This window comes from Thermobia domestica, chromosome 2, assembly GCF_964235325.1.
Source record: "Thermobia domestica chromosome 2, izTheDome1.hap1.1, whole genome shotgun sequence".
NCBI lineage: Eukaryota > Metazoa > Arthropoda > Insecta > Zygentoma > Lepismatidae > Thermobia > Thermobia domestica.
Window position 1 is genome coordinate 268,543,881 of NC_137455.1, and position 24,380 is coordinate 268,568,260.

The window sequence follows — 24,380 nt, forward strand, 5'->3', positions numbered from 1 at the left end:
AGCACAACGCTATGAGATCACGATATATCTTAAGCTGGCAAGGTAGCCAAATTCGTTATCATTAAACTGAAACTGCCTTCTGTAATGTAAATGTAATGTAATATAATATGTGTGGGTTGCACATAAAATAATGCTCTTATAATTGCAGAGAAATTAAAATGAATGAACAACATGGCTCCAATGAAAAAAGTGACGAGAATGTTCTCCAGCCTGGCATTCAGATAAGACCTTTTGTTAATGAACAAATTGCAGGCGAATTGGTAAAGAAACTATATGGATTGAAAGCTGTGAAACTGAAACAATTAAACGGATATGATGATAAAAACTTCTACGTTCAGGTAGGAACGATTATTGGGCTCTTCGCATATTTAATTTCTTTGTTTTCTAATTTCTAATTACAATTTATTTTTTATTTTTTATTTTTTTATTTTTTTAAAGAGGGAGTCAATTCAGTAACAATAAGTATGCCTTATCACTAGACTTCAGATTTTTGCATATTTGCATTTTTTTTAATTTTTTTTTCCTGATGTGATATTGATATGCTCTTTAAACAGAAATTCGTTTCAGCTGTTTTGGAGTAAAATAGTAGAGTTTTATAGTGCATATGTTTGCATATTTCGGAAGTTAGTGCATGTTTATGTCGTTATTGCACATAAATGCATATTTAAAGAAACGACCAAATTGATAATTTTTAACGTGCAATAACTTTCGTCATAAATGGAATTCCAAGTTTCTAAAATAAATAGACTCAAGGTCTTGAAATGGTTCTTTGTTATCGGCTTCGAATATCTTCCAAGGTCGTATAAAAGGAGAATAAGAAAGGAATGAATGATTCATCCTTTCGGCAATGATGATTGTCACCTTTATATATATATATATAACGTTGTCAAATCACCTAGAACTAAATTTCCACGTCACCCATTTCGGAAGTTAAAGTTGCTACTGTTGTGTGTGTGTGTGTGTAGATTTGAAATTGTGTGGTCCTATGGCAGTATAAAAATACCGAGAGAAAAATCTTCTAGAAGTTATCTCCTGAAACAGAGTCCATTTAGTTGTAGTGTGACATCTTCAAATTGAATTTTAACTACCTCAGAATTTTGTCCAATTTTTGTCCATTTTTGTCCACCCAAGAAATTCTTTTAATAAAAATTCAAGTAAAACAGGGAGGGCCATTTCAAAATTTGGCCACTTCGATCACCTGTAGTGACAGATCTTCGAAATTTAACTAGCTCACAATTTTGTCCAATTTTCGTCCATTTTTGTTCCCAGAAGAAAAACATTTTGTACCATTCAAATAAACGAGGGAAGACCACTTCCAGATTTCCCACTTCAATCACGTGTAATGCGACATGTTCAAAATCTGAATTTTAAATAGCTCATAATTTTGTCCGATTTTTGTACCACCAAGAAAAATTATGTACCATTGAAATAAACGAAGGAGGGCCATTTGAAATTTTGGCCACATCGATTAGTGTGACATGCTCAAATTCGCATTTTAACAAGCTTAGAATTTTGTCCAATCTTTGTACCACATACAAAACATTTTGTACCATCCAAATAAACAAGGAAGATCATTTCAAAATTTGACTAATTCGATCACCTGTAGTGTGACATTTTCAAATTCGAATTTTAATTGGAGATTTTGTCATTTTTTGTACATTTTTGTACCACCAAAAAAAAAAAAAAAAAAAAAATCAGCACTCAAATTAACAAAGGAGGGTCATTTCAAAATTTTGGCCACTTCGTTCACCAGTAGTGTAACATCTTTAAATTCGAATTCTAACTAGCTTAGAATTTTCACTGTTTATTGTAGAGTTTTGTACAACCAAATTAGTTAAAATTCAAACTTGAAGTGTCTCACTTCAGGTGAACGAAGGGGCCAAATTTTTAAATGTCTGTCCCTGGTTTATTTGAATGATACGAATTTTTTTCCTGGTGGTAAAAATGTGCAAATATTCAAAAATTCTAGCTAATTAAAATTCGAATTTGAAGTCTCACTACAGGTGATCGAAGTGACCAAATTTTGAAATGAACCTCCCTTGTTCATTTGGATAATATATATCTTTTTATTGGTGGTTCAAGAATGTGAAAAACTGGAAAAAATTCTAAGCTTGTTAAAATTCGAATTTGAAGATGCACTAAAGGTGATCGAAATGGCCAAATTTTGAAATAGGCCTACTTTGTTAATTTGAATGGTGCAAGTTTTTTTCTTGGATTGAAAAAAATGGACAGTAATTGGACAAATTCTGAGCTAGTTAAAATTCGAATTTGGAGATGTCGCACGACAGATGATCGAAGTGGCCCAAATTTTGAAATGGCCTTCCGTCGTTTATTTAAATGGTGAAAAATTTTTCGTGGATGGAAAAAATGGACAAAATTCTGCTCTAGTTAAAATTGAAATTTGAAAGTGTAGCACTACAATTAATGGACCTTCAGAAACAATGGATTGAAGTCGAGAGACGTTAACAATTCAAGGAGAAAATATATTTTGCAAAGTGTATGCTAAACAAGTAATATTTTCAAAGTAAGTATGATTGTTTTTAGAAGAGGACATTTCCATTTTGTTCGATAGCAAAAGCTTAAATTTCAGCAGCGCCCTATTTTTTGGCCTTCTCATATAGCAGTTTCAAGTCTGGTAAGAAGTTCTACAAGTATGAAACAACCCAGGTGTGGACTTTTTTTTTTTTTTTTTTTTTTTTTTTTTTTAATACTTGACAGAGTTCATCCTAAAGAAATCCTTTAAAATGTATTTCGGGACGAAATGAACAACCCTTTTGAAAATAAACTACAATTAATTTAAATATTTGCTTTACAAAATCTAGAACTTGTCGCAGCAGTTATTTTTTGAGATAAGTTTCCGAGTTTTCCTTTAAGGAGTTTATGAGATTATTTAAATATAAGCTTGTGCTGCTTTGATATGCACCTCAGTCTCTCGAAACGTAACTTACCTACTAAGTCTTCTGTTATGTTCTCGATAACTTAACCTTCTTCCCATTCATGCTCCATGTCTCGCTCAAATCATTTATTCCATTTAAAGTATCAATATTATACATTGTAAATTATTGCTGTTTGAAACGGAGAATGTTACGTTAGAAGAAAATATTCTAGGATTAACACAATTGGATAAAGAAAATAATTTCAAGTAGATTTATTTTCTTTTAAACAAGGACATAAAGTTTTGAATACAGGCTTTTAATACAGTAAAAATTGCCTTCAACAGGCCCCTTATTAAGCGGAAATATTTCACGCCCCCCTCCCCCCAAAAAAGTGTTAAATTCTTTTGATTAGTCGGAACCTTTGTTGCGAACAACGCATGTTAAAATATCCCTTTTAACGGAAATTTTCAATTTCCGGAATGCAGCAGCGTTTACAAAAGTTTTAGACATTCTGTGAGAGGTTAGGTATATGAACTACGTTGTCTGTAAAGGTCTTCGTTTATTTGTTACACTACATATTTAACCTTTAGCCCACCGCCATATAAGGTCCTAGATACAGTGCAACTTTTTGAACGAAGTGCAATTTATATAGTAATTTCCAAACCAATAACTATTTCTCTAGCTGGTCTAGAGACATGGAACAAGAAGCATACACAATAGATCAAAGGGAGCCAAAAGTAGAGGGAGGAGCGCTAAAAAGGGCATAGCATCTACTTTTTGTCTTGGCCTTGGAAAACGTATAGGCTTTTCATTTATTTTATTTTATTTTATTTATTTATTTATTTATTTATTTATTTATTTATTTTGTTCACTGTAAGTTTTATGTGTATTAATTTGTAGCATAACTAAATACTGTAATTTAGTACAGTATGTATAACATTTTATTTTATCTCACTACGTCCATTATTTATTTATTTTTATTTTTTATTTATTTATTTATTTATTTTTTATTTTTTTTTTGCATAGATCTGTCTCCGTTAACTTTAAAACCTTTCAGGAAAATTTTACGAATCCTGTTCAATTTCACTAGTCAGGTTTATTTACTTCTCTGAGTATATTTATTTTTTATTCACATATACTTGGCGCATTATATATATATATATATATATATATATATATATATATATATATATGGGGGTATATGCATTTTAATTTCACATACTAAGCTGTTTCAACCCGAAGAAACCAAATATATTCAAGAAGCCATGGATACTTGCGGAGCTGAAAACATTAAAAGCGAACTTGTGTTTATCAATACTAATTTCAGTTCAATTTCAAAAATCATAGATGAGAGGAGCGATGACTAGGACTTTGTAGTGCATTTGAGCTGTTTGATTCAATAACGAAACAGGCTCCGCCAAGACCAATCGGACAAACATTTTTTCGAAAAGCACAGTCAATAGACGAGAAAAATCCTGGCATAAAATTCTTGTCTAATGGAAATAAAGTGTTCCTGGGAACAACGACGCACGAATTACAGATTTATCGGCAAGTAACATTGCTTCTTTAAAATACTGTCCCTTAACGACCTGTGACATAGAAGGAACATTTTCGATGTACAGTGATGTTTTGACTGGCAAATGCAGGTTTTTGCCAGAAAATACCGAAAACTACATACTTGTCTATTGTAGCATGAATGCATCATAGTTGTGCACCAAGTATATGTAGTTCAAGTAATACAACATTTTCTTTAAAGATAATCAAATTTCTCATTTAACTTTAGTTTTTGATTGGTGCATATTTATCCTTTTCAGTGCATATTTGCATATTTTCAGTGCATATTTTCGTGATTTTTAGCGCATATTTGCATGCATATTTTGCCATTTTTTAGTGTATATCGATCCGAAGTCTACTTATCACATATGGCGAAACTTGCCGTTATTTTATGTTGTAATGAAATATTACCTCCAAAAGATTATTTTACAAGGTGCAAGTCGACAGTCTGTTATTTATATTTTAAATAAAAGCAGGAATTGAATATTTTTAGTGAAGTATTAAGGACGAGGTTCTTAATGTAATTTAACACAAATACCTTCAATGAGATTGATATCATATCTCTGCCACAAACCCAACATACTTAAACGTAAGTATTGATGATAACTGGAATATTATTACTATTATTGACAACTATTTCTTTCCTTCCTTCCTTCTTTTGATCACTGGCAGAGAAATGGGTTTTCCTCTTCACTCTGGATGTTTTAATTGTATGTCCTGGTATCAACTGTACTGTTCCGACAAGGCACATCAGCATTGTGCCGTGTATGTAGTGCATTTGATAGACTTGATTCCTTTTCTTATGGTAATCAGATTTCATTAGGAAGTCAGAGTTTGAAGTCCAGTTCTGTGAAATTTCAATAGAGATCGAACATCTCGAAGGATTACAGAAAGTAACTCAGATATTTGTCCAAGATACTATATCGATTCCCATGTACTTTTGGAGGCACTCTCAATATCCAGGAATGTCTTTTCTACTTTATGGTCTATAACGAAATCCCTGCCCAAAATCTGCTATTGATAGATTTACCCCAAAATCAGAACTGTCTAAAAAATTGCTTAATGGTTTTGATCTCCAGTATGTTCCCTCTTTCCTTGCATACCGCGTTTATTAGGACTTCTTTTCTGTTCTTGTATAAATTTTACAGTTTATATACGTTTGTTAAAAGTTAGTAACTGGTTTAAAGTATAATTTTAACAATTATTCTCTTGATGCTTTTAATCATTTTCTTTTTATGTTCATTGATACTGTGTCTTTAAAGAAAGCAGCTTCTTCAGGTCAGCGTTGTCAACTGTAGAGTTTGTATTATAGTACTGTTGGAGGTTCATCGCCATAAGTGAGCCATTTAAAGGCTCAAAAGTTGAAAATAGAATCTCCTAGTTTCGCGTGTATATATAATTATATAGAATGGACTATTTTGCTTGATACGTCCTTCTAACTTTTCAACTGATAGATAAAGAACGCTTAAATTTTGTACCATGCAAATATCGACAGAGGGACATTGTTTAACACTACCAACGTAACAGCGCGTACAACCCAACATAAAGATACAGGGTTATTATAAATGATTGGAGCGATTTTACAGCTTGATAATAACTGTATTACTGTATATATTGCGATTATTTTTCACACACATAAAAAAACTAAAAAAAGAAAAAAAAGTTTTGTTAACAATTACAAATGTTTGATATGTGCGCCCCTAGTGATTCGACAGACATCAAGCCCAAAATCAAGTTCTTCCCACACTCGGCGCAGCATGTCCCTATCAATGAGTTCAAAAGCATTGTTGATGGGGACTCGCAGGCGGTCTCGCAGTTCTGGCAGGTTTGCTGGTAGAAGAGGTGTGAACACTGAATCTTTCATATAACCCCATACAAAAAAAAAAAAAAAAAAAAAAAAAAAAAAAGTCTACGCATGGGGTAGGTCAGCATTGGAGTCCATGACATGAAATGCTTTCTCGGGACCTGTCGCCATCTTGTCTCACTTCTCACTGCTGCGATTTCGTGGGAGAAATCTGAAATACACCTGCAACAAACAAAACATTTTCGTTTTTTCTACATTGCTGTTGAGTTTTGTTACAATATCTCAATTACTAGAGCTACAGTGAGTTTATGAAATCGCTTCAATCATTTATAATAATCCTGTATATTTTTTTTCGAATGGCACTACGTCAAGCTATTACATATTTCAAATCTACACGTTAAACGAAAACTAACAATATTATATTTATTATTCAGTATTTCAAACTAAGAACTTTACAGTGTCACAAATACCCTAAATTGAAGGTCTCTACAGAAGTAATAAAAAAAGTGTTGTAGACGGGCAACGGGCAATGCACATCCAGAGTACCTGCCTAATACTATGGTTAGGACATGACGTATTTCGAAAGAATAGAGATAAGGTTACAGAGGATTGAAAATTTAATTTTTTTCACAAGACTATTTCGAAAAATTGCTTATAAGTTCCACATCCAATCACCCAGATGATTTTCAATAGATGTAATGATTATAAGGCCGTTAACAGAAATTTAATATCTCAAACCATTCTGGAGATATAGTAAATATTGGTAAAGTTTGCAACACTGCGTAGAGTTATGTAATTCCGAGAACGTACTGTAACTACACTCACCGAAAACTATTGTAATGTTACAGAAACAAAGGAAAACAATAAACTTTTCCTCAAATACACCATTTTATGCAGTATAGCAGTCTGTACCAATGTTTTTCATATCTTTAGAATGATTTTAGATATCAATTTGCTGTAGACAGCATTATGATCTTCAGGTCTATTGAAATCACTGTACGTAATTAGATGTGATACTTATATAAGGATGTTTTCGAAATAAATTCCGTTTAAAAAAACAAGGAAATTTTTTGAATTCTGGCAACTTTCCTGCTACCTGTTCTAAATACGTCATATGATGAGCGTAGTATTAGGTATTAAGGTACTTTGAATTTGCATTGTCCCGTTCGTGTCGCTTGCACTATTACTATTGTAGAAGCCTCCAAAGTTTGGTTATTTTTCGATGTTTATGATACTATAGTTTTCTTAAATTGTAACACTGAATAATGATTGTGATAAGTTTAACATGCAGATTTAAAATGTGTGTATAATAAAAGACAAATTCTGACCAAAGCGTATATAATCTAATAAATAATAGGGTTACAGTTTCGTCAAAGTATCTTTGCGTTCATTAGGCACATTATGAAAAGACACATCAGACACAGACACACATTTTCATAATGTGTCTGATGAAGAGAAAGACACTTTATTGAAGCCGTAACGCTATTATTTATTAGATAATGCACGGTTTGGTCAAATTTGTCTATTATTGTACACAAGACGTTCCAAAGCTAGAATGAGTGGTATTCAGATAAAATATGTACGCGTAATAACTTGATGTAGTGCCATTTGGAAAAATATAACTTTATGTTGGGTTGGCAACACTGTCAGTCTTGTGGTATGGTAGAATGCGTCAAATACTGTTTCTTGTCGATATTAGCATGGTACGAAATTTCAACGTTTTTTATCTTAAGTTACAAGGGTGTATCAAGATAAATGATCCACTCTGTACATACCAGGTTATCATAAAATAAGTATCGATGTTCAGAGAACTCCGGAGACATAACGACTCTACAAAACGCAACCAAACTTGGTAGGAATGTATTTGGGAACATGCAGAAGCGATTAGTATAGGAAACAAAATTAGTTCTAATTTTCGCCACCAGAGGTAATTGTGACGCTGTACGACGCCAAGTAAGTGCAGCGTGGAAGAAAAACGACACTATTGATGCTAAATGATAAGAGAGGTTATAATTACCTCTCCAAGTGCCTGCATGTGTTTTAGTGATACGGGTTTGAGTGCCATTATGTGCTAGAAGTGAATTGATGGTAATGCAATGTTTGCTCCATTTCTTCCCACACTCTTTGCTTTGTGATCAAAGCGTCCCGGGTTCGATTTCCGGTGAAAACACACGTGAGTCGCATCCCATGTCAAATTGTAAGTCCCGTTCTTAGAACGTCATCATCATCCCATGCGGTACTAGTGACCGTGGGTGTTTCCTTGCCCAGGGACTTTTGCGTCAAAGACCTGCCTTTAGGCAGAACTCCACATCACCATCATCGTCCATAACACATCACTACATCTTGGCGTTATTATTAGGAGTACAAATCAATGCCACCGTTTCATGAGGGCATAATTACGGCCTTTCATGGAATATCAGTAATATAATTTGTCTTCCATACCACACTTACCGTATTTAACACTGAACAGACACACAATAACCTCTGGAGGAGAGATTTGACACTAATCTTTTCCTGGAATTTTGGAGGGAGCTTGCATTTTATAAGCACAGGAAACACTAACATTTAACTTTGTTTTTGTAAGATATCCAATAATTTTAAAGGGACGATTCAACTTAAAAACCCCTCTCCCCGTGAATTCGCCACTGACCACGGGGTATTAATAGCATTGGTAATCAATGCCACAAGATCCACAGGAGAGGTAATTACAGTCTTTCTTATCATTTAGCATCACTAGCGTCGTTTTCTTCCACGCTGCACTTACTTGATGTTGTACAACGCCACAATTACCTCTGGTGGCGAAAATTGGAACTAATTTATTTTCTACACCAATTGCTTCTGCATGTTCCCAAATATACTCCTACCACGTTTGATTCCATTCTGTCAAGTGGTTACGTCTCCAGAATTTTCTGAACAGCGATACTATTTTATGATAACCTGGTATATCAGCGTTAATTCTCCCTTTAAAAAAAAAAAAAAAAAAAAAAAAAAAAAAAAAAAAAAAACTGCTTTTACGTCCAAACTAGTTTTAATAGGCTTTTCAGTTTCAAGACATATTTAAAATATTGAGACGTATTTAAAAAAAAAAAAAAAAAAAACTGATTATTCGTTGATTTTAATATTTGACATTTGATTTAAAAGTAACTGAATGTACTAGAATAATGATTATTGTAGCCGTTTTAATGACACGTTTAAAAGTAACGTTTTCAATACTTTAAATAATAGCAGACATACGGAATTTATATGGATAATCCAGTTTATTTTAAATAGGGTATGTATTTATAAAATTCTTTCTTTCTTAAACAGGTTTCAGATGCCCATAACAACTGTCACATTTCAGAACTTTGGCCACATGGATTTGTTCTGAAAATTATGAATTCCTTGGATTCAAAGAATTCTCTATTGGTTGAAGGTCAAATTGCGTTAATGTTATTTTTAGGTAGGTAAAATTCGGCAATTCATTTTCAATATAAAATGTTATCATTTTTACAATCACCAAGTATTAATTTGTCACACTAAATGAAAATATACTTTTATATATGAATATAGTATTTAATGTATTTTTAATGCATTGTTGTCTAAGGCAGTGCTCCCTAACTGTCAGTATTTATTCGTAAACTAGCGTATGCTCCGTTGCATTACCACGGACAATATTTTACGTCTCTTCATTTTCAATATTGAATACAGATGAATAGCACAAACACAGATTCAACGTGTGGTCAATAGTTTCGGACATCATCAAAGCAGACAAACGGAAAAAAAAAAAAAAAAAACTTTACTGCTCTTTTATGGCTTGCATTTGCGAGAGGCTGAAACGCATAAAGAACACTTATACAAATGTTCAATGTTCTCCACTTGACAATTTTGTAGATATAGCGTATAGAAAATTATTCAAGATTCACTTAGAAGTTATTTCGCAAAACCCTGTCTTATCTGCAGCGTAGGATACAAGGAGAATATACGAAATTTCAAAGTTCTATGCCTAATAGTTTCGGAGATCTGGAGAACAGTGAAAAAAATCTCAAGTTCCCCTACCTCTCTTCCTTAGGGGCCGTATTTTGTAAAACCCCATCTTATCTATAGCCTGTGGTGCAAGAATATTTATACAAAACTACAAGGTCCTATGCTTAATAGTTTAGAAGATGAGTGAATCAGTGGATTTACTCTTTCAGTCTCTCTCTCTCTCTCTCGCTATATATATATATTACGAAGTATAAAGTTGTCCGTTCTTGAAAGTTCGAAGAATGAAGGAATAGCTGAAATGCTTCTTCGTCGAACGGGGAGAATGTTTGAATATCACTCATTCTAGTTTTGGAACTTCTTGTATAAAATTCAGACACATTATCGAGACAAAGATGATGAAGACAAAGGTACTTTGCCGAAACTGTAACGATGTTATTTATTAAATAGTATGTACTTTGGTTAGAATTTGTCTTTTATTTTATAGAATAAGTTCCTTCCCGGATTAGAATACGCATTATAATGATAGTGTAATGATAAAAATCCGTAATACCACCCTTTTCCATCCTTACCCCTTTATACCCTCCTCACTTTCCATGGCGATGGGAGATAAATTTTGACTTAAAGGGCATCGAAAGTGTCACTGTTCTTCTCAGCAACCCCAGAAACTATGGATTGGACACTAATATCAGTTGTTTTCGATTATTTTTACATGCCACCCTCTACACTTATCCCCTGCTGGATGGGGGATGAATTTGATTTTAAACGGCATTGGGAGTGTACTATTCATTTCAGCGACTCCGAAAAGTATGATGTTTGGACACTAATATCAGTCGTTTTCAATTATTTCTACACGTTAATAATCATATCAAGTATTAAAGATTTTACGAAGGTTATGAATGATTTCAATGTTAGTTATTGCTTCTGTGACTCCTTCATTATACAATTTGCCGTTACTTAGATAACACGTAATAATAAAATTTGATTTTCTAACTTAAGCTATATATACTTATAACATATTACTTTTCAGTACGGTGTGTTATTGAAGTCATAGCATTTTGTTCTATGCATGGAATTTTTTTTCAGACTTTCGTTTAAAAACAAAAGTACAATTGTTTTTAAGAAAACGTGCTCAAGAAAACGTTAATATCTACTTTCAGAAACTACCTAATCTTTACTTTAGTAAAGATTACAGTTTACAAAGGTATGCATTCATGATCATAATTAACATAAAGATCTTCAACATTATAAGTAAAAGTTCGGAATTTGTGACATGGGCAATTTGGATAAGAATTGGATATCATTCATTGAATGATTTTCCAGAGCTACAAACCTCCTTCCAATATTTTCAATTTTTGTGTTAAATCACTTTTCGTTTTATTGTCAGCATTATCTTTTCTTAAATAATTGCGTTTGAAACGGGGCTGGCTATTGCTTTCTGCTTGAGAGTTTGTGAAACTTCCCATCTTAAGAGCTTCTGGGCCACTGCGGGGGTTGCGCAGGAAGGAGGGCTATCACGCCGTGCACTGCCTCATAAGGATCCATAGATCCATATGCTTGCAGATCTTTTAAAAACAAGTCTGCCAAATAAACAGCTTTTCAAAAAAAAAAAAAAAAAAAAAAAAAAAAAAAAAAAAAAAAAAAAACCTTCCCCACCGTCTCTCCCCCTGCAGTATTAGTTGACACGGTTTACGCCTGAAGGGGAATGGCCTGCTCCCTTGTCACAATGTTGCGTACCGGAACCAAGTCGCTACAGAGAGAGAGAGAGAGAAAAAAAACTTACGCCTTGCCTAAACGCGAGATTGCCAAATGGTCATAACTATTGATTCTGTCAATCAAATAAGGTCAAGGCAGCTATGGAGACAGTAAAGGCGACCCCGTGAAGAGCGAAGACAAATTGAGGGTGTCTATATTTAATACACTCGTATCTGAATGAGTAGAAATGTGGCAGCATAGATACAATGTTTTCCTTTTCATGTGTGTATGGGTGAATGAGAAAGTTGGAGAGCAGTTTTTATAAAAAGAGCGTTAATTGGGTAAGGGGTGAGATTTTAAAGCGGGTAGCAGACTTTGTAGTGTTGTATGTTTGTGTGTGTGTATGTGTGTCGGTCTTTGTTGTTCATTGGAATATTGTTGCTGTAATTGAATAATTACGTGTCTGCCCCTGATATACGTAAACTAGCAGTGCAGTAGCAATGAATTCTGTAATGTCTCTGTTGAATTAGCCGTTTTCGAAAAGAACTTCAGAAGCAAACCTACTTATGAAAGACCGATTCCGACTCTCAATATAACGCAAGTAATTAGAAGCCAGAAACGAACATTTACAAGGAAGTTTAATCTCAACTTGGTACGAACAGAATAAGTGGTTATGTGAATGTGAAATTAAAAATGCTTTGTTTTGTTTTCCCTGTTTGTTGTTGAGGGGGCGGAGATGCATGGAGTAATTAAAGGTGCTGATATCACGACAAAATAAATAAATTAAAAAAAAAAAAAAAAAAAAAAAAACATGAAAGTTCTTCAGCTCATATAAGACACGTTCTAATCTCACTGTGTTGGGAAATGTGAATATTGCTGCTCAACTAGATGCTGGTTATAGGCGATCCGTTGAGAATCACAATCAAAAAGTGACGCAAAACAGGTACGTGCTCAATATAATAATCAATTGCATTTGGTTTCGTGGCACCTTCGAATTGGCTTTAAGAGGACATGATGAAATACAGACTCTTATTCAAATCGAGGCGTATTTCGTAGATTAATTAATTTCAGTGCAGAACTTGACAGCGCTCTCAAGAGTCATTTAGAAAGCACAATTTTCAAGAGTACGTCAAAAAATCATACAAAATGAGCTTTTCCATTGCATGCTTGAAGCATACCACGAAGAAATCGCTGTTATTATTTATACTAACTATTATTATTATTATTAATAATAATAATAATAATAATAATAATAATAATAATAATAATAATAATAATGATGATGATGAAAAAGAGAAGTAATCTATTGTGCACCACCTAAAATTCAAGCACGAGCCGCCACTGGAATTCACCAGGAAGAATTAACTCATTGTCTGAAGACAATTGAAGGTGTGGACATATTATTTTATATGAGATTGCTTCGAATGAAATGTCCTCCCCAGCTGCGTCATGTTCAAAGGAAAAAAGAACTACAGTACTTGGTCATCAGGGAAAATTTTCTCTGAAACGGTAATCGAGATGCCGGAAGAGGTGATAGTCAGTCGGAGATATGTTGGGAGAATATGCTTGGTGAGGAAGAGCTTTATTCTGCAAGCCATGGAGAACCTGCATCGTCCTTTGCGCAACATGCGGGCGAGCATTGTCGTGAAACATGTAAACAGCATGTTTGGTGATCATTACTAGATGTTTACTGATAAGTTTGCGGTGCATTTCATGGAGTTTAGAACTATAACGATCTGTATTGAGAATTTCACCTCGTCTGAGAACAAGCGTTTACACCATAGACTGCCATAATTAACTAACGGCAAATATCATTGTTACAATTACTTCTGTATCATTATTTTATATTCGTTCTTTTTATGTCTTGTGATTGGATTTTGCTTTGTTACTACATCACGTTTTGTTAAAATATGTGAACACAAAGGGCAACAGTACGATTAATATTATGAATAAATAATAACGCAACATTGTACTCTAAAACAACAAAATGTTCCGTAGTAGTATGATCAGGTAGTTAAATCCTGAAGGGATGAGGATAATTTTCTTGCTTCTTGATATTTTTTAAATAAAATTTCCTTCACTTACGTTACTGGGGTGGATAAAGTGACATTATTTTCAGAAGTTCCTAAGTTAATTGTATAATTCATGTGTGATTAACGGCTGAACTAGTGGTTTGCAGGCCCGTAATTCCACATAGTTCAATAATTGCTGATGTTCAAATATGTGAACTTTGTTTGTCGTAGCATTCTTGTGCGAAGAGGTTTTATTATTTATTTATTTATCTTTTTATCTTCTCGCTTCGACTATGATGATTCGCACCCTGAATGGAATAATGCCTGATGATCAATGATCATATTTTACTTAATATGTTTTCGCATTACCTAGTTCCTTATGTATGAATTTGATTTTTTGTGGTGTCAAGATGTCGGATCTGATGAATATATTTAATAGGTTTGGTATTGCTAGTCGCATGCTCAACTATCGAGATGATGCATAACAATTGAAAGTAGGGGAACGAAGCAAGAACAATTCTTTTGTTGCTATTTATTTATTGTATTTCGTTTATTAGTTTGGTATGCTACATATCTACCATGTTCATTTTGTACATGCTTTCGATGACTGTATTGATTGATCGAACTTGTAGATACAAGATCTTGTATTGATAGTTGCAGTATTCATATAAGTCATACCCGTAGGTTTCGATACGAAATTAATCTGTTCAATAAAACTTTAAGGTTATGAATTTTAAACGAAGTGTTGGAACTAATGGGTATGCAAAGTATTATACAGCGAAACCTCTCAATAACAGACACCGATGGGTCATGATTATTTGACCGTGAATGAGAAGTGTCCGCTACAGAGAGGTTTTACAGATTTAGGTTATTCACACATTATTGGCAATTGTAAGCAGTATACAATAAAATACATTTGTTACAAGTGGAAATATAGTGTAATATCGAAATACTGTATTCAGTGGTCGAATTACTGGGAGATAAGGGGGGAAATTCCCGTCTGTAAGAAAACAAAATTATCGCTAGAGAATGTGTTTATATGGGTATTTATTGGAAAATGCTAGTGTGGAATCGATAATTTTCTTCTCAGATACAAATTGTACCTGCGTAAAAGTCCCTTAATTCGCGTACTAACGGTATATTGCATATAAAAGTAATTCAATAAGAATATGCAACATTATTACTAAATACTAAAAATGATGATAAAAATTATACCAGTCATGATGGTTTATGAATTCCTTGGGGGAAAGGGGAAAATCTACAGTGATTGTCTGCCGTAATCCTATCGACACTAGTTTCTGATTGAAATTTGTTTGTAACTGCTAGATCAGTTGAAGGGCTCAATTGCAGGTTTATTTTCAATTGTGTTTTCTGTGCTAAATATGTATGAGCTGATAATAATTTCTGTCCATTAGGAAGAGGTTACTAAAAGGTTCGATATACAAAATGCATAAATTTTTGCTGGGAAACAACTTATGTTCGTATTATTGAGATGTCATCTATTGAGAGATGTCTGTCTAGGGAAGGGTTTCACCGTTTTTAGATGTGATTCCATGAATTATTAACTCAAGTCAACGCTCTTTGTTTTGTAAAGCATGTTTGTGTTTTATCAACCAACCATCCTCCTCTTTTTTCCCACCCTTCCATTTCTTGCCCATAAATATTTTTTTAAAAAATGTAAGCGCTCTTTAGTGGAGCAGTTCGTAACTTGTGGAAGTAGCCTTGGCGGTTATTAAATAACTGCAACCACTTATCGAAATACGAAAATGAAATGAAATGAAACCTTTCAGCTTAGGGTCCCACATTTATGCCCGTTAGCCTAAGGGAGATGGATGATTAAGGCAAGCAAATAATAATGGAAGAATCGGTGGAATGAGAATCTGGGAGAAAACGAGAGTACTCCGAGAAAGTCTTCGGGTACGATGTTGTCCACCCAAACTAACTTGTCTGGGGAACTGACCATAGACTCCATGCACTAGAGATAAAGCGCTCTACCACTGAACCACCGTACCTCCTCGAAGTACGAAAAGATAAGAGTATATGGTTATAAATGTGCAAATTTAACTTCTAATTGAAAATTTGACTCAAAATTTCTTTTACATTGATTCTTTCTCTGTATTTATAATGTAATCAAACTAGAAAGTGTTACAAGATAGTTTATTTTATTTTCAAAGGTAAATCCGGAATAACATGTTCTCAACCTATTCTCAATTTAAGGAAACAGTATTATTCGCTAGAGAAAATTCGGAGTGAAGCTGATGATGAATGGACCCAAAATAATGGTAAGTACTCTGATAATTATAAACAATTAAAAGAATAATAATTACTTTTGAGGAAGTCTGTGAACATTTTCCTTTCTTTTCTCCTAACTTGAAAAACAAAGGATAAACAAGACGACAACATTTTGGCTTTGTAGCGGTCTAATATTTATAAACTTCCATGATAGGAAGTAATCAGTTCCTTTGGAATATTGCTTATGATCACGTAATTTATCGAGAATTGTATGACGTAGTGAGTGAGGATTGATCGCATAACTTTCATTTTGTGTGTGTGAGAGAATACTGTGTTATTATTATTATTATTATTATTATTATTATTATTATTATTATTATTATTATTATTATTATTATTATTATTATTAAATAGGTAACATAACACTTTTATCTTTCCCTCTTTTTTCCGGTGTGTAATGCTGATAGTGGAGAAATATGGTAAGGTGGATCGTGTAGAAGAAGTCGTATTCTTCTATGTCCAAGATTTATACGTAGTTCGAAACAGAATTCCAGACTTAGGCATACTGCGAGACACATGTCTTGATACTTGCAATTTTAATATTAACAAAACAATTGTACATTATTTCTGAATCTTTAGTAGGTTATAACGCTTTATTAGGGGATTTTAGGGAAGTGGATGTGCAACTCAAAGTGCTTCTTTTTCCATTGTTCATTATTCTTGAAAGATGTGTCCGAGAACAGTACCGTCAACGGTTCCATTTTTTTCCAGTTCCGCATTTATTATTTTTGCGTACGATGTACTTCCTTCTTCTTGAAACAATTGTAGTAATTAAAGTTTATGCTATCATGCCATATATATATATATTTTATAAGGTATGCGGAAGTTTTGTGAGGGTACTCTTGCTCCGTTCCAGTTATGGACATTTTTGTATCATTGCGACAAATTTTCGGCGAGTTATAGCTGAGAACCGATGCATTTCCGGACACTTGTTCCGTATCATAAATTGCTTACCCAAGGCCACGGAAACACCCTGTATTTCATACCTACGACACAAAATATCTACTATATATATATATATATGTTTGTGTAATCAATATTTGTTATGTAATACAGAAAAAATCTAATTTGAGAAAATGCTGAACTACACATCAAGATATCATATCATTTTGTGTATTTAAAGTGGCTTCTCCTCTTATATCGTTATTTTAGTGAGTGAGTGGACTAGTCTTTGCATTGTAAGCATGAACTGTTTCTTGCTCCGCAGAAATCCCGATGATTGAAATTTATATGTCATAATAAAATAAAAATACATAAGATATTCATAACAGTAACAAATTTATAACTTTTGTTGTGCATAGAAAGAACCTGTTTCACAAATATGGGGGAGGGGGGAACAAATTTGCTTACTACAACTATGGAAAAGGCATTTTAATACTATGATTTTGTATGTGCACTGCTTTTGTATTGGTCTCACACTCTCATATCAGGAATAATTGTTAAAGTAAATTATAGTTGCAAACATATTTACGGAGTTCCTCAACGTTTTCAACAATCATTGTCATTAGTTGGAAAATAATAAGATGAACATATATTATCCATTTTGCTAAGAGACACTTTGGTCAGGTTATAGTTACGTAAATATTCCTGAAATAAATAGGTACAGTTGAATCAGATCAATTTCGTGGACGGGAAAATGAAGGTATTTGGCAAGTTAGATCCATTTTTGATTCAAGTGGAAACTCATGTGATATAGATATGCAGTTTCCAGATAAAATTTTCTTTCGCAAATAATTTTTAAAAGGGTGAATGGTTAATTTGAAGGTACTCTTCATTTTCTTAATGCTTTGGAGTTTCAATTCAACAGTATTTAGCACTAACTTATTCACATTAATTGTTATATATAGGCTTCAGAAAAGAAAATAAAGTTTAATTTTCGCTTCTGCTTTCAAAGTAGAATTATCCTGGCTGTTGCATTTAAAAGTAGCCGACGTCCATGTACTTGAAATATGCAAAGAAAGATACAAAGTAATTATGTAGTGTTTATTCACTGATCGTAGGAGATCCTTGACAGTCAACACACTTCTGCGTACAGTTTAACATGTTCTGATGCACACTTTACAATTTGAATACTTCGATCGCTCTAATGGCAATACATAAGTTTCCCTTGAATTCATCCAACATATATAGGTGGTTGACATGCACCTTTCCCTTGAGTGTTCATTAAGTTGATAAGTCTAGGGAACGATGGGGGCCACAAACTCTTGCTTGCTGTTATTGTGGCAATAAGACGATTGAGTGTCTTACTATTATTTGTTCGGTTATCGGTTCTCTTGAGAGACACTCTCAATGTGTGGCATGAAAGAATGCGTACATACGCTTCCGAGTAAGTTGCAAAGGTGTTCAAAGACATGAAGATAACCTTCAGAGTTGATGATTGTATCGAAACCTGAAACTGCATACCAAACACTAACTTTAAGATCATAGAGTGGTTCTTGGTGAATCAGATAAGAATTATCTGTGTACCAGTTTCTCAGTTTGTAAGTCACGTCCCCGCTAAGATTGAAGCAAGCCCTGTCAGTAGTGAAGTAATTCCATCAGTTCTTCTGAAAACATGTCAAGCAACCATGTGCAGTAATTCACAGTTTTGTCAGTTTCTATAGTCCCCCGAATACTCGTACAAAATACGGCTTCAGTTTGAGAGATCGTGACCATGTGCAGTAATTCACAGTTTTGTCAGTTTCTATAGTCCCCCGAATACTCGTACAAAATACAGCTTCAGTTTGAGAGATCGTGGTATACGCTGCAGGACATTCAGACTTTATTTCCATTTCTATTTCCTCGGACCTGTCCTAAGATTCTATGTTGAATGTCGATAACTACAGCTGGATTACAAATGCTATTTGTTCTGAATCTCATTACTTGATCAAGAACCTACCTATTGCGCGCCGTTTTCGCATCAACTGGTGCCTAGCACATTTCTACAGGAAACATGTCTGCAGAGGTGTCGTGTGTTCGTTTAATGTAATGGATCGTACATACACACAATGGCAATCCTCTGTTCTATAAATAAAGTATAGTTGCACTTCAGTCACCTTTGCTTTATTATAACGGATCGTCAGCACAGGAACGAAAACATAGCAGAAAAAAAAGTTACTTACGTAAACCGGCAGTATCCAATTATGACTCTCCTTGCCATATACCTATATTTCATAACAATACCAAATTACGATGACTGTTACGGATGAAATGATGTAGTCTTTGTTTCATATGGATACTTTTAGACCCGAACTACATTTAGCTGGGGCTCCTGGTACATACATATTTTCTTTCTTCATTAGTTATCCCATTTTCTCTGTGTATTCCTAGCGAGACCAACTTATCCCGTTAGTTTTATCTTCCTCAATTAACACGCTCAGACTTTTACATTCTGACATGTACAAAATTTCAAATTGAATGAGTCAGTGAGTGATAAGTTTATCCTTTTATAGATAGATATCTAAACGCATATGTTGAGATTAAATAGAGGGTTTATTATTCAGTTTCACATAGAATAAATATGGGAAAAGCAGTATATGTAACATATTGTGTTACCACTTTAGTGTGAAGATTATTATGAAGAATTTCGTTGTTACCATTGCATCAAGTCTTTTGTGAATTTTCTGTGAAATGTTTATATTTGTAGTTGGAGAGCATCCTACGGGAGAGCACATTGTCAGATTGTTAACGTATATACCAGGAAAATTGTTGATTGACGTTACCTGCACAGAAGATATACTTTATAAAGCTGGGAAGTATGTTGGACATCTTGATAACATTTTAAGGGTATAGTATTTATGTGTTAATAATTTAGCAAATATTATAGTTTGCTAATATTAACGATTGCTTGTATAATATTAGCAATTATAAATTAATAATTTAGCAATTATTAATATTTATATATACGAGTATATATATATATATATATATATATATATATATATATTGTGTGTGTGTATATACAAAAAAAGAAACCTAGAGTATACAAAACTTTTTATTCAGCTCTTTATATGAACTTTAAACTTTAACTTGTTTTGCCCTATACATTTTTTACTGTTGTTTGATATACTCTCTCTCTCTGTGTAGATTCTACGTGTACTAAAACAAAAGCTATTAGTACACATTTATAACACACTTATAAACTTGTGGGTGAACTATTTTGTTTTTACTTTTTTAAAAGTTATTAAGCATCAGTGAAAGAATTAGAATTATAAAATATGAGAAAATAGTCGTAACAACGGATAAAAGACTTGGGAATATTTATCAATATGTATTCTTTTTTCGCAATCTTAAAATTATTTTGGAAACTTAAACAATATTAACAGTTTATATGCATTTTCTAATAATTAAAAATAAATAAACTAGTAATAATGAATATTTGTGAGATTTTTATTGTTGAACTATTCGCCACCAAAGCGTACGACAATATTGAGTTGAGGATTTATTTCTTGACCATGGAAACACATCTCAACAATATTATTTATCACTGTATTAAATACCCTTTTGTAATTGTCTGATAATTACGAAGAGTATTTGTAAGATTATTTGTTGTAATTGTAAGATTGCAATGTTTTCTAATTGAGAGGAAATGAAGTAGTTCTAAATGCAAAGATTTAAGCACAATTTTCTTTGTACTTTTACGAGGAGGGAGAAACGACAAGTATAGAATGCCCAAAATTGACCCTCAATGTTACTACAAAATTTCAGAATGCAAGTAAGTCATACGTAGCTGGTAGCTGATGTAATTTGTTGATGTGTTGCTGTTGGTGATCCGGAGAACTATTTATTCCTCTGCTTTAGGCAGTGTGAATAATATCCTTCTCATAATAACATAGTTGAGAATCGGCGATCTTTCAATGTTTTCCATATAATAAAAAAAAGAAAAAAAAAGAAAAAAGAAGTTCTCAGGGTGAGATGATTGGAAACTTTCATATGTGTCCTTAACAAAAGGTCATGAGCTCTTTGCTTAGACTGTTCGTAGGCTCTTTAGGCTGTTCAGTAATGCCAGATATATATATATAGTATTTGGCACCACTGAACTGTCACACTTTTTAACATTATCAATTTTTGTAATCATTGTAAGACCACTCATATCCGATACACACTGTGACAGGCCTTGTGAAATGAAATGAAATCTTTAAGTTTTACGTCCCACGGTTATGCCGGTTAGGTTAAAGGAGACGGTGATGATGAGAGATGAGTGAAATGGGGGAATGAAGAAAGTGGGAGAAAACGGGAGAACCCCGAGAAAACTCACGAGCACGGTGTTTGTCCACCATAAAGTCCACACGGCTCAAGCTGGGATCGACCAGGGACCCCAAGCACCGGAGGTGAACGCTCTACCACTGAGCCACCGCACCCCCAGGTCTCTGTAGAATGTACGAAGCATTTCAAAACCACAATGTACAAATTTCTGCTTTTGTGTACTTCCATCAAGTTGCAGGCACTTATGTGCAGAGTTATTTTTAATATTGATGTCGATGCACTGTTAGGGATTCTGTTTATATTTGGATGCTTTTCTTTATTATATATCTTTCCAGAAGGCTAAGTTCCTTCCGTTATTATTGCAATCCTGCAGTCGATAGTAAATTCATTCTTAGTTTAGATTAGTTAAACTATTCTAAGGGTTAAATGAAATTCGCCAAGTTTTTATAGAGGTTTTTTTTCAAGCAAGGTAATTCTTAAACCACTTTTAAACGCTAAGAGTCATTAACGTCGATTTTAATATGAAGAAAGGAATTATAGGAAATGTCTCTGGGACATAAGTCCATTTATTTTTAATAAGGAGTTTGTATACATTTTTTTTTTAACGTGACAGAATCATGAAATACTCAGTTTTTCGCATGAATTTTGTCTCCCCGCTTCGCGCTTAGAATGCGTTTTTTAATCAAAGTAACACAATAAAAGGCTAACTAGAGATATGTGATAACTAAAACCAAAAATTGATTTTAAACGATTTAACTGTTTTCCCGTGATTCATTCATAAACAACATCCTTTTCATTTTTATATAGTGTATGTTCCTCTTCAGTTCATGAGTTTGAAAAAGAAAATACATCAAACAACTATAAGCGTGTAGATTTTCTCACAAATTCTGTGAAGCCTTTTATTTTATTTATTTTGTTTTAAGTTTTTGACACACAGTATCATGTAAGCATTGATAAAATAGCTACAATATTATTTGTATTACTACAAACCGATTCCTTCGCTACGTTACACAAGCATCTTTGAAAATAACTCAGGTGCTTTTAGTTAGCACATTTAGTTTTGCTGGAAAAAAATAAAACATGTGTTTCAAAATAGCTCCTGCATTTGGGACTATTTTGAAACAACAATGGGATTATTCTGAAACACCCACATAACTTACAGGATTGAAGACTCTAAAGAATACTGGGGGCTATAATAAAATGCTTTGGATGTAATGTATCACATGACAACATTTGGTGTAATTATCTGTGATAGTTACTCAGTTATTTCCTGTCAAAAATTAAATGAATAATAACTCATTTTTTTGGTACTTACTTTATCAGTAATAACTTTGCAAGTAATGGTAGAGAGCAGGCTTCGAGTTAAGAAAAAAATGCTTTCGTGTTCTGTCTTCACCAAAAATTCCTTTGTTTCCTTGAAAAGCAGCATATCATGCAGAAAATATCGATTATAAAATATCATGCTGTTTTCGTGATTGAACATGATCCCATTAAACGCCGTAAAATAAAACAGAAGATGAATCTTTCACATCTTATACTGAACAATAAACGTAGACACACACTTGTGTTGAATTACATGAAAAGTTCCAAGATTATCATTGGAGTACCTACAAACAGTTCTAACTTTTATACTTCAAACACATCAACAATCTTTTCAAAACATCACTATCTATCACCAGACAATACCATTGAGGGAGTAGGCAAAATGTCAATAATATATGACTCTTTAATGAATGAAATCTTAGTTTCGACAGGTTTAAATATTTTCTTGTTCACATCTGATTTAAAACCCGTGACTTCAAATTCATCATGAGGTAGGACTCTTAATACTGTCACAATATAACGATATGTAGTACTATTTCGGCGACTTCCTTTATAATTTGCAAGAACAAAGTTTCCTGGTCTAATGCACTCTGTTTCAGGATCCTCTGTTTCGACGAAATCGTCAAGTTATTGTTCATCTAAATTATCATCATCAGAAGATGCTGTCAGACGAGCAAACATTCTTCAGCAAGCTTCAGCAAGACATTCTTCGTCGCTGCTCGAAGAGCCACAAACCTTCTATTGTTTATTCTTGGATGTTCTACAACATATTGGCATTGAAACATCATAGTAAGCATGCAGTTCTTCATATATTTAAATGTAATCACGTTTCATAATAGCCCCACACAGTGTTTCATAATAGCCTCTTGACTTTTGACCCATATTGCCCGCGCCCCCCACCATGCATCATTTCAGACATTACTTACATGGTCTGAAAAGTCCAAAACATCCTCTACAAAAATATATGTGTTTGTTTACTTAGTGAGGCATTTGATATAGAGATATACTTAGTAAGACATTTGATATAGAGATATAACAAAAGTTTTGTAAGAAAAAATAAAAAAGTTTTTTCGTCGAAAAATGGATGCTTTCAGATTACATTTTTTTTTCTCAAAAACTGTCATACTTAAGATATTTGAGATATATGCAATAGATATAGCAACAAATTTACTGCCTTGTCATATTTTTTTGACTTCAAAGTCACAGAGTTCTGAAAAAACAGGAATGTTTCACACTAGCCCCACTTTTTTCGTGTTTCACAATTACCTCTCGTGATTCTATTTTTTTTCTTCTATTTGTTTATTTTACAGGGCTTCTCTCATCCAGCTTATGATACTTACAAAAGTATTTGGATGTTGGGGTCTATACCATCTCTTGAGAAGTTTCTCTTCGTAGTAAATGACAGAGACAAACATCAATTGGTGTCTGAAGTTATCAAATGTTTCAAGGAACAAGTGTTAGCGAAATACGATGATTTGGAGAAAGGTAGAGTTTTCTTATCAATGCTTACTGGAAAAAAAGGATCTGGTGGCTGGGGAAGCAGTGAAAACTAAAATGGTATTTTCCAATGTTTTATGTATTTGTGTGCTATTTAACTTCGTGGTGGTGTCATGCGAACTAATCAGAATTTATGTGGCTTTATGTTGAAACTAACTAAACTATGAATAGCAATTACTTACA

At 33.5% G+C, this 24,380-nt stretch overlaps 1 protein-coding gene across 9 annotated transcripts in view; it reads left to right on the forward strand.

Annotated features, from left to right (window-relative positions):
* LOC145678491 (hydroxylysine kinase) overlaps positions 1-24,380 on the forward strand; it is a 124,909-nt gene that overhangs the window by 73,885 nt on the left and 26,644 nt on the right. For 5 of the 9 annotated variants that reach the window (XM_081748688.1, XM_081748689.1, XM_081748687.1 and 2 more), the window contains exons 2-6: positions 149-338; positions 9,541-9,673; positions 16,076-16,183; positions 19,819-19,958; positions 24,011-24,185. In XM_081748688.1, coding sequence (XP_081604814.1) covers positions 159-338; positions 9,541-9,673; positions 16,076-16,183; positions 19,819-19,958; positions 24,011-24,185 — 736 coding nt within the window. In that variant the 5' untranslated portion in view covers positions 149-158. Of the gene's footprint in view, positions 1-148; positions 339-9,540; positions 9,674-16,075; positions 16,184-19,818; positions 19,959-23,299; positions 23,490-24,010; positions 24,258-24,380 lie in introns of those variants that run through there. The other 4 variants (XM_081748686.1, XR_014130401.1, XM_081748685.1 and 1 more) reach the window with 4 other exon arrangements.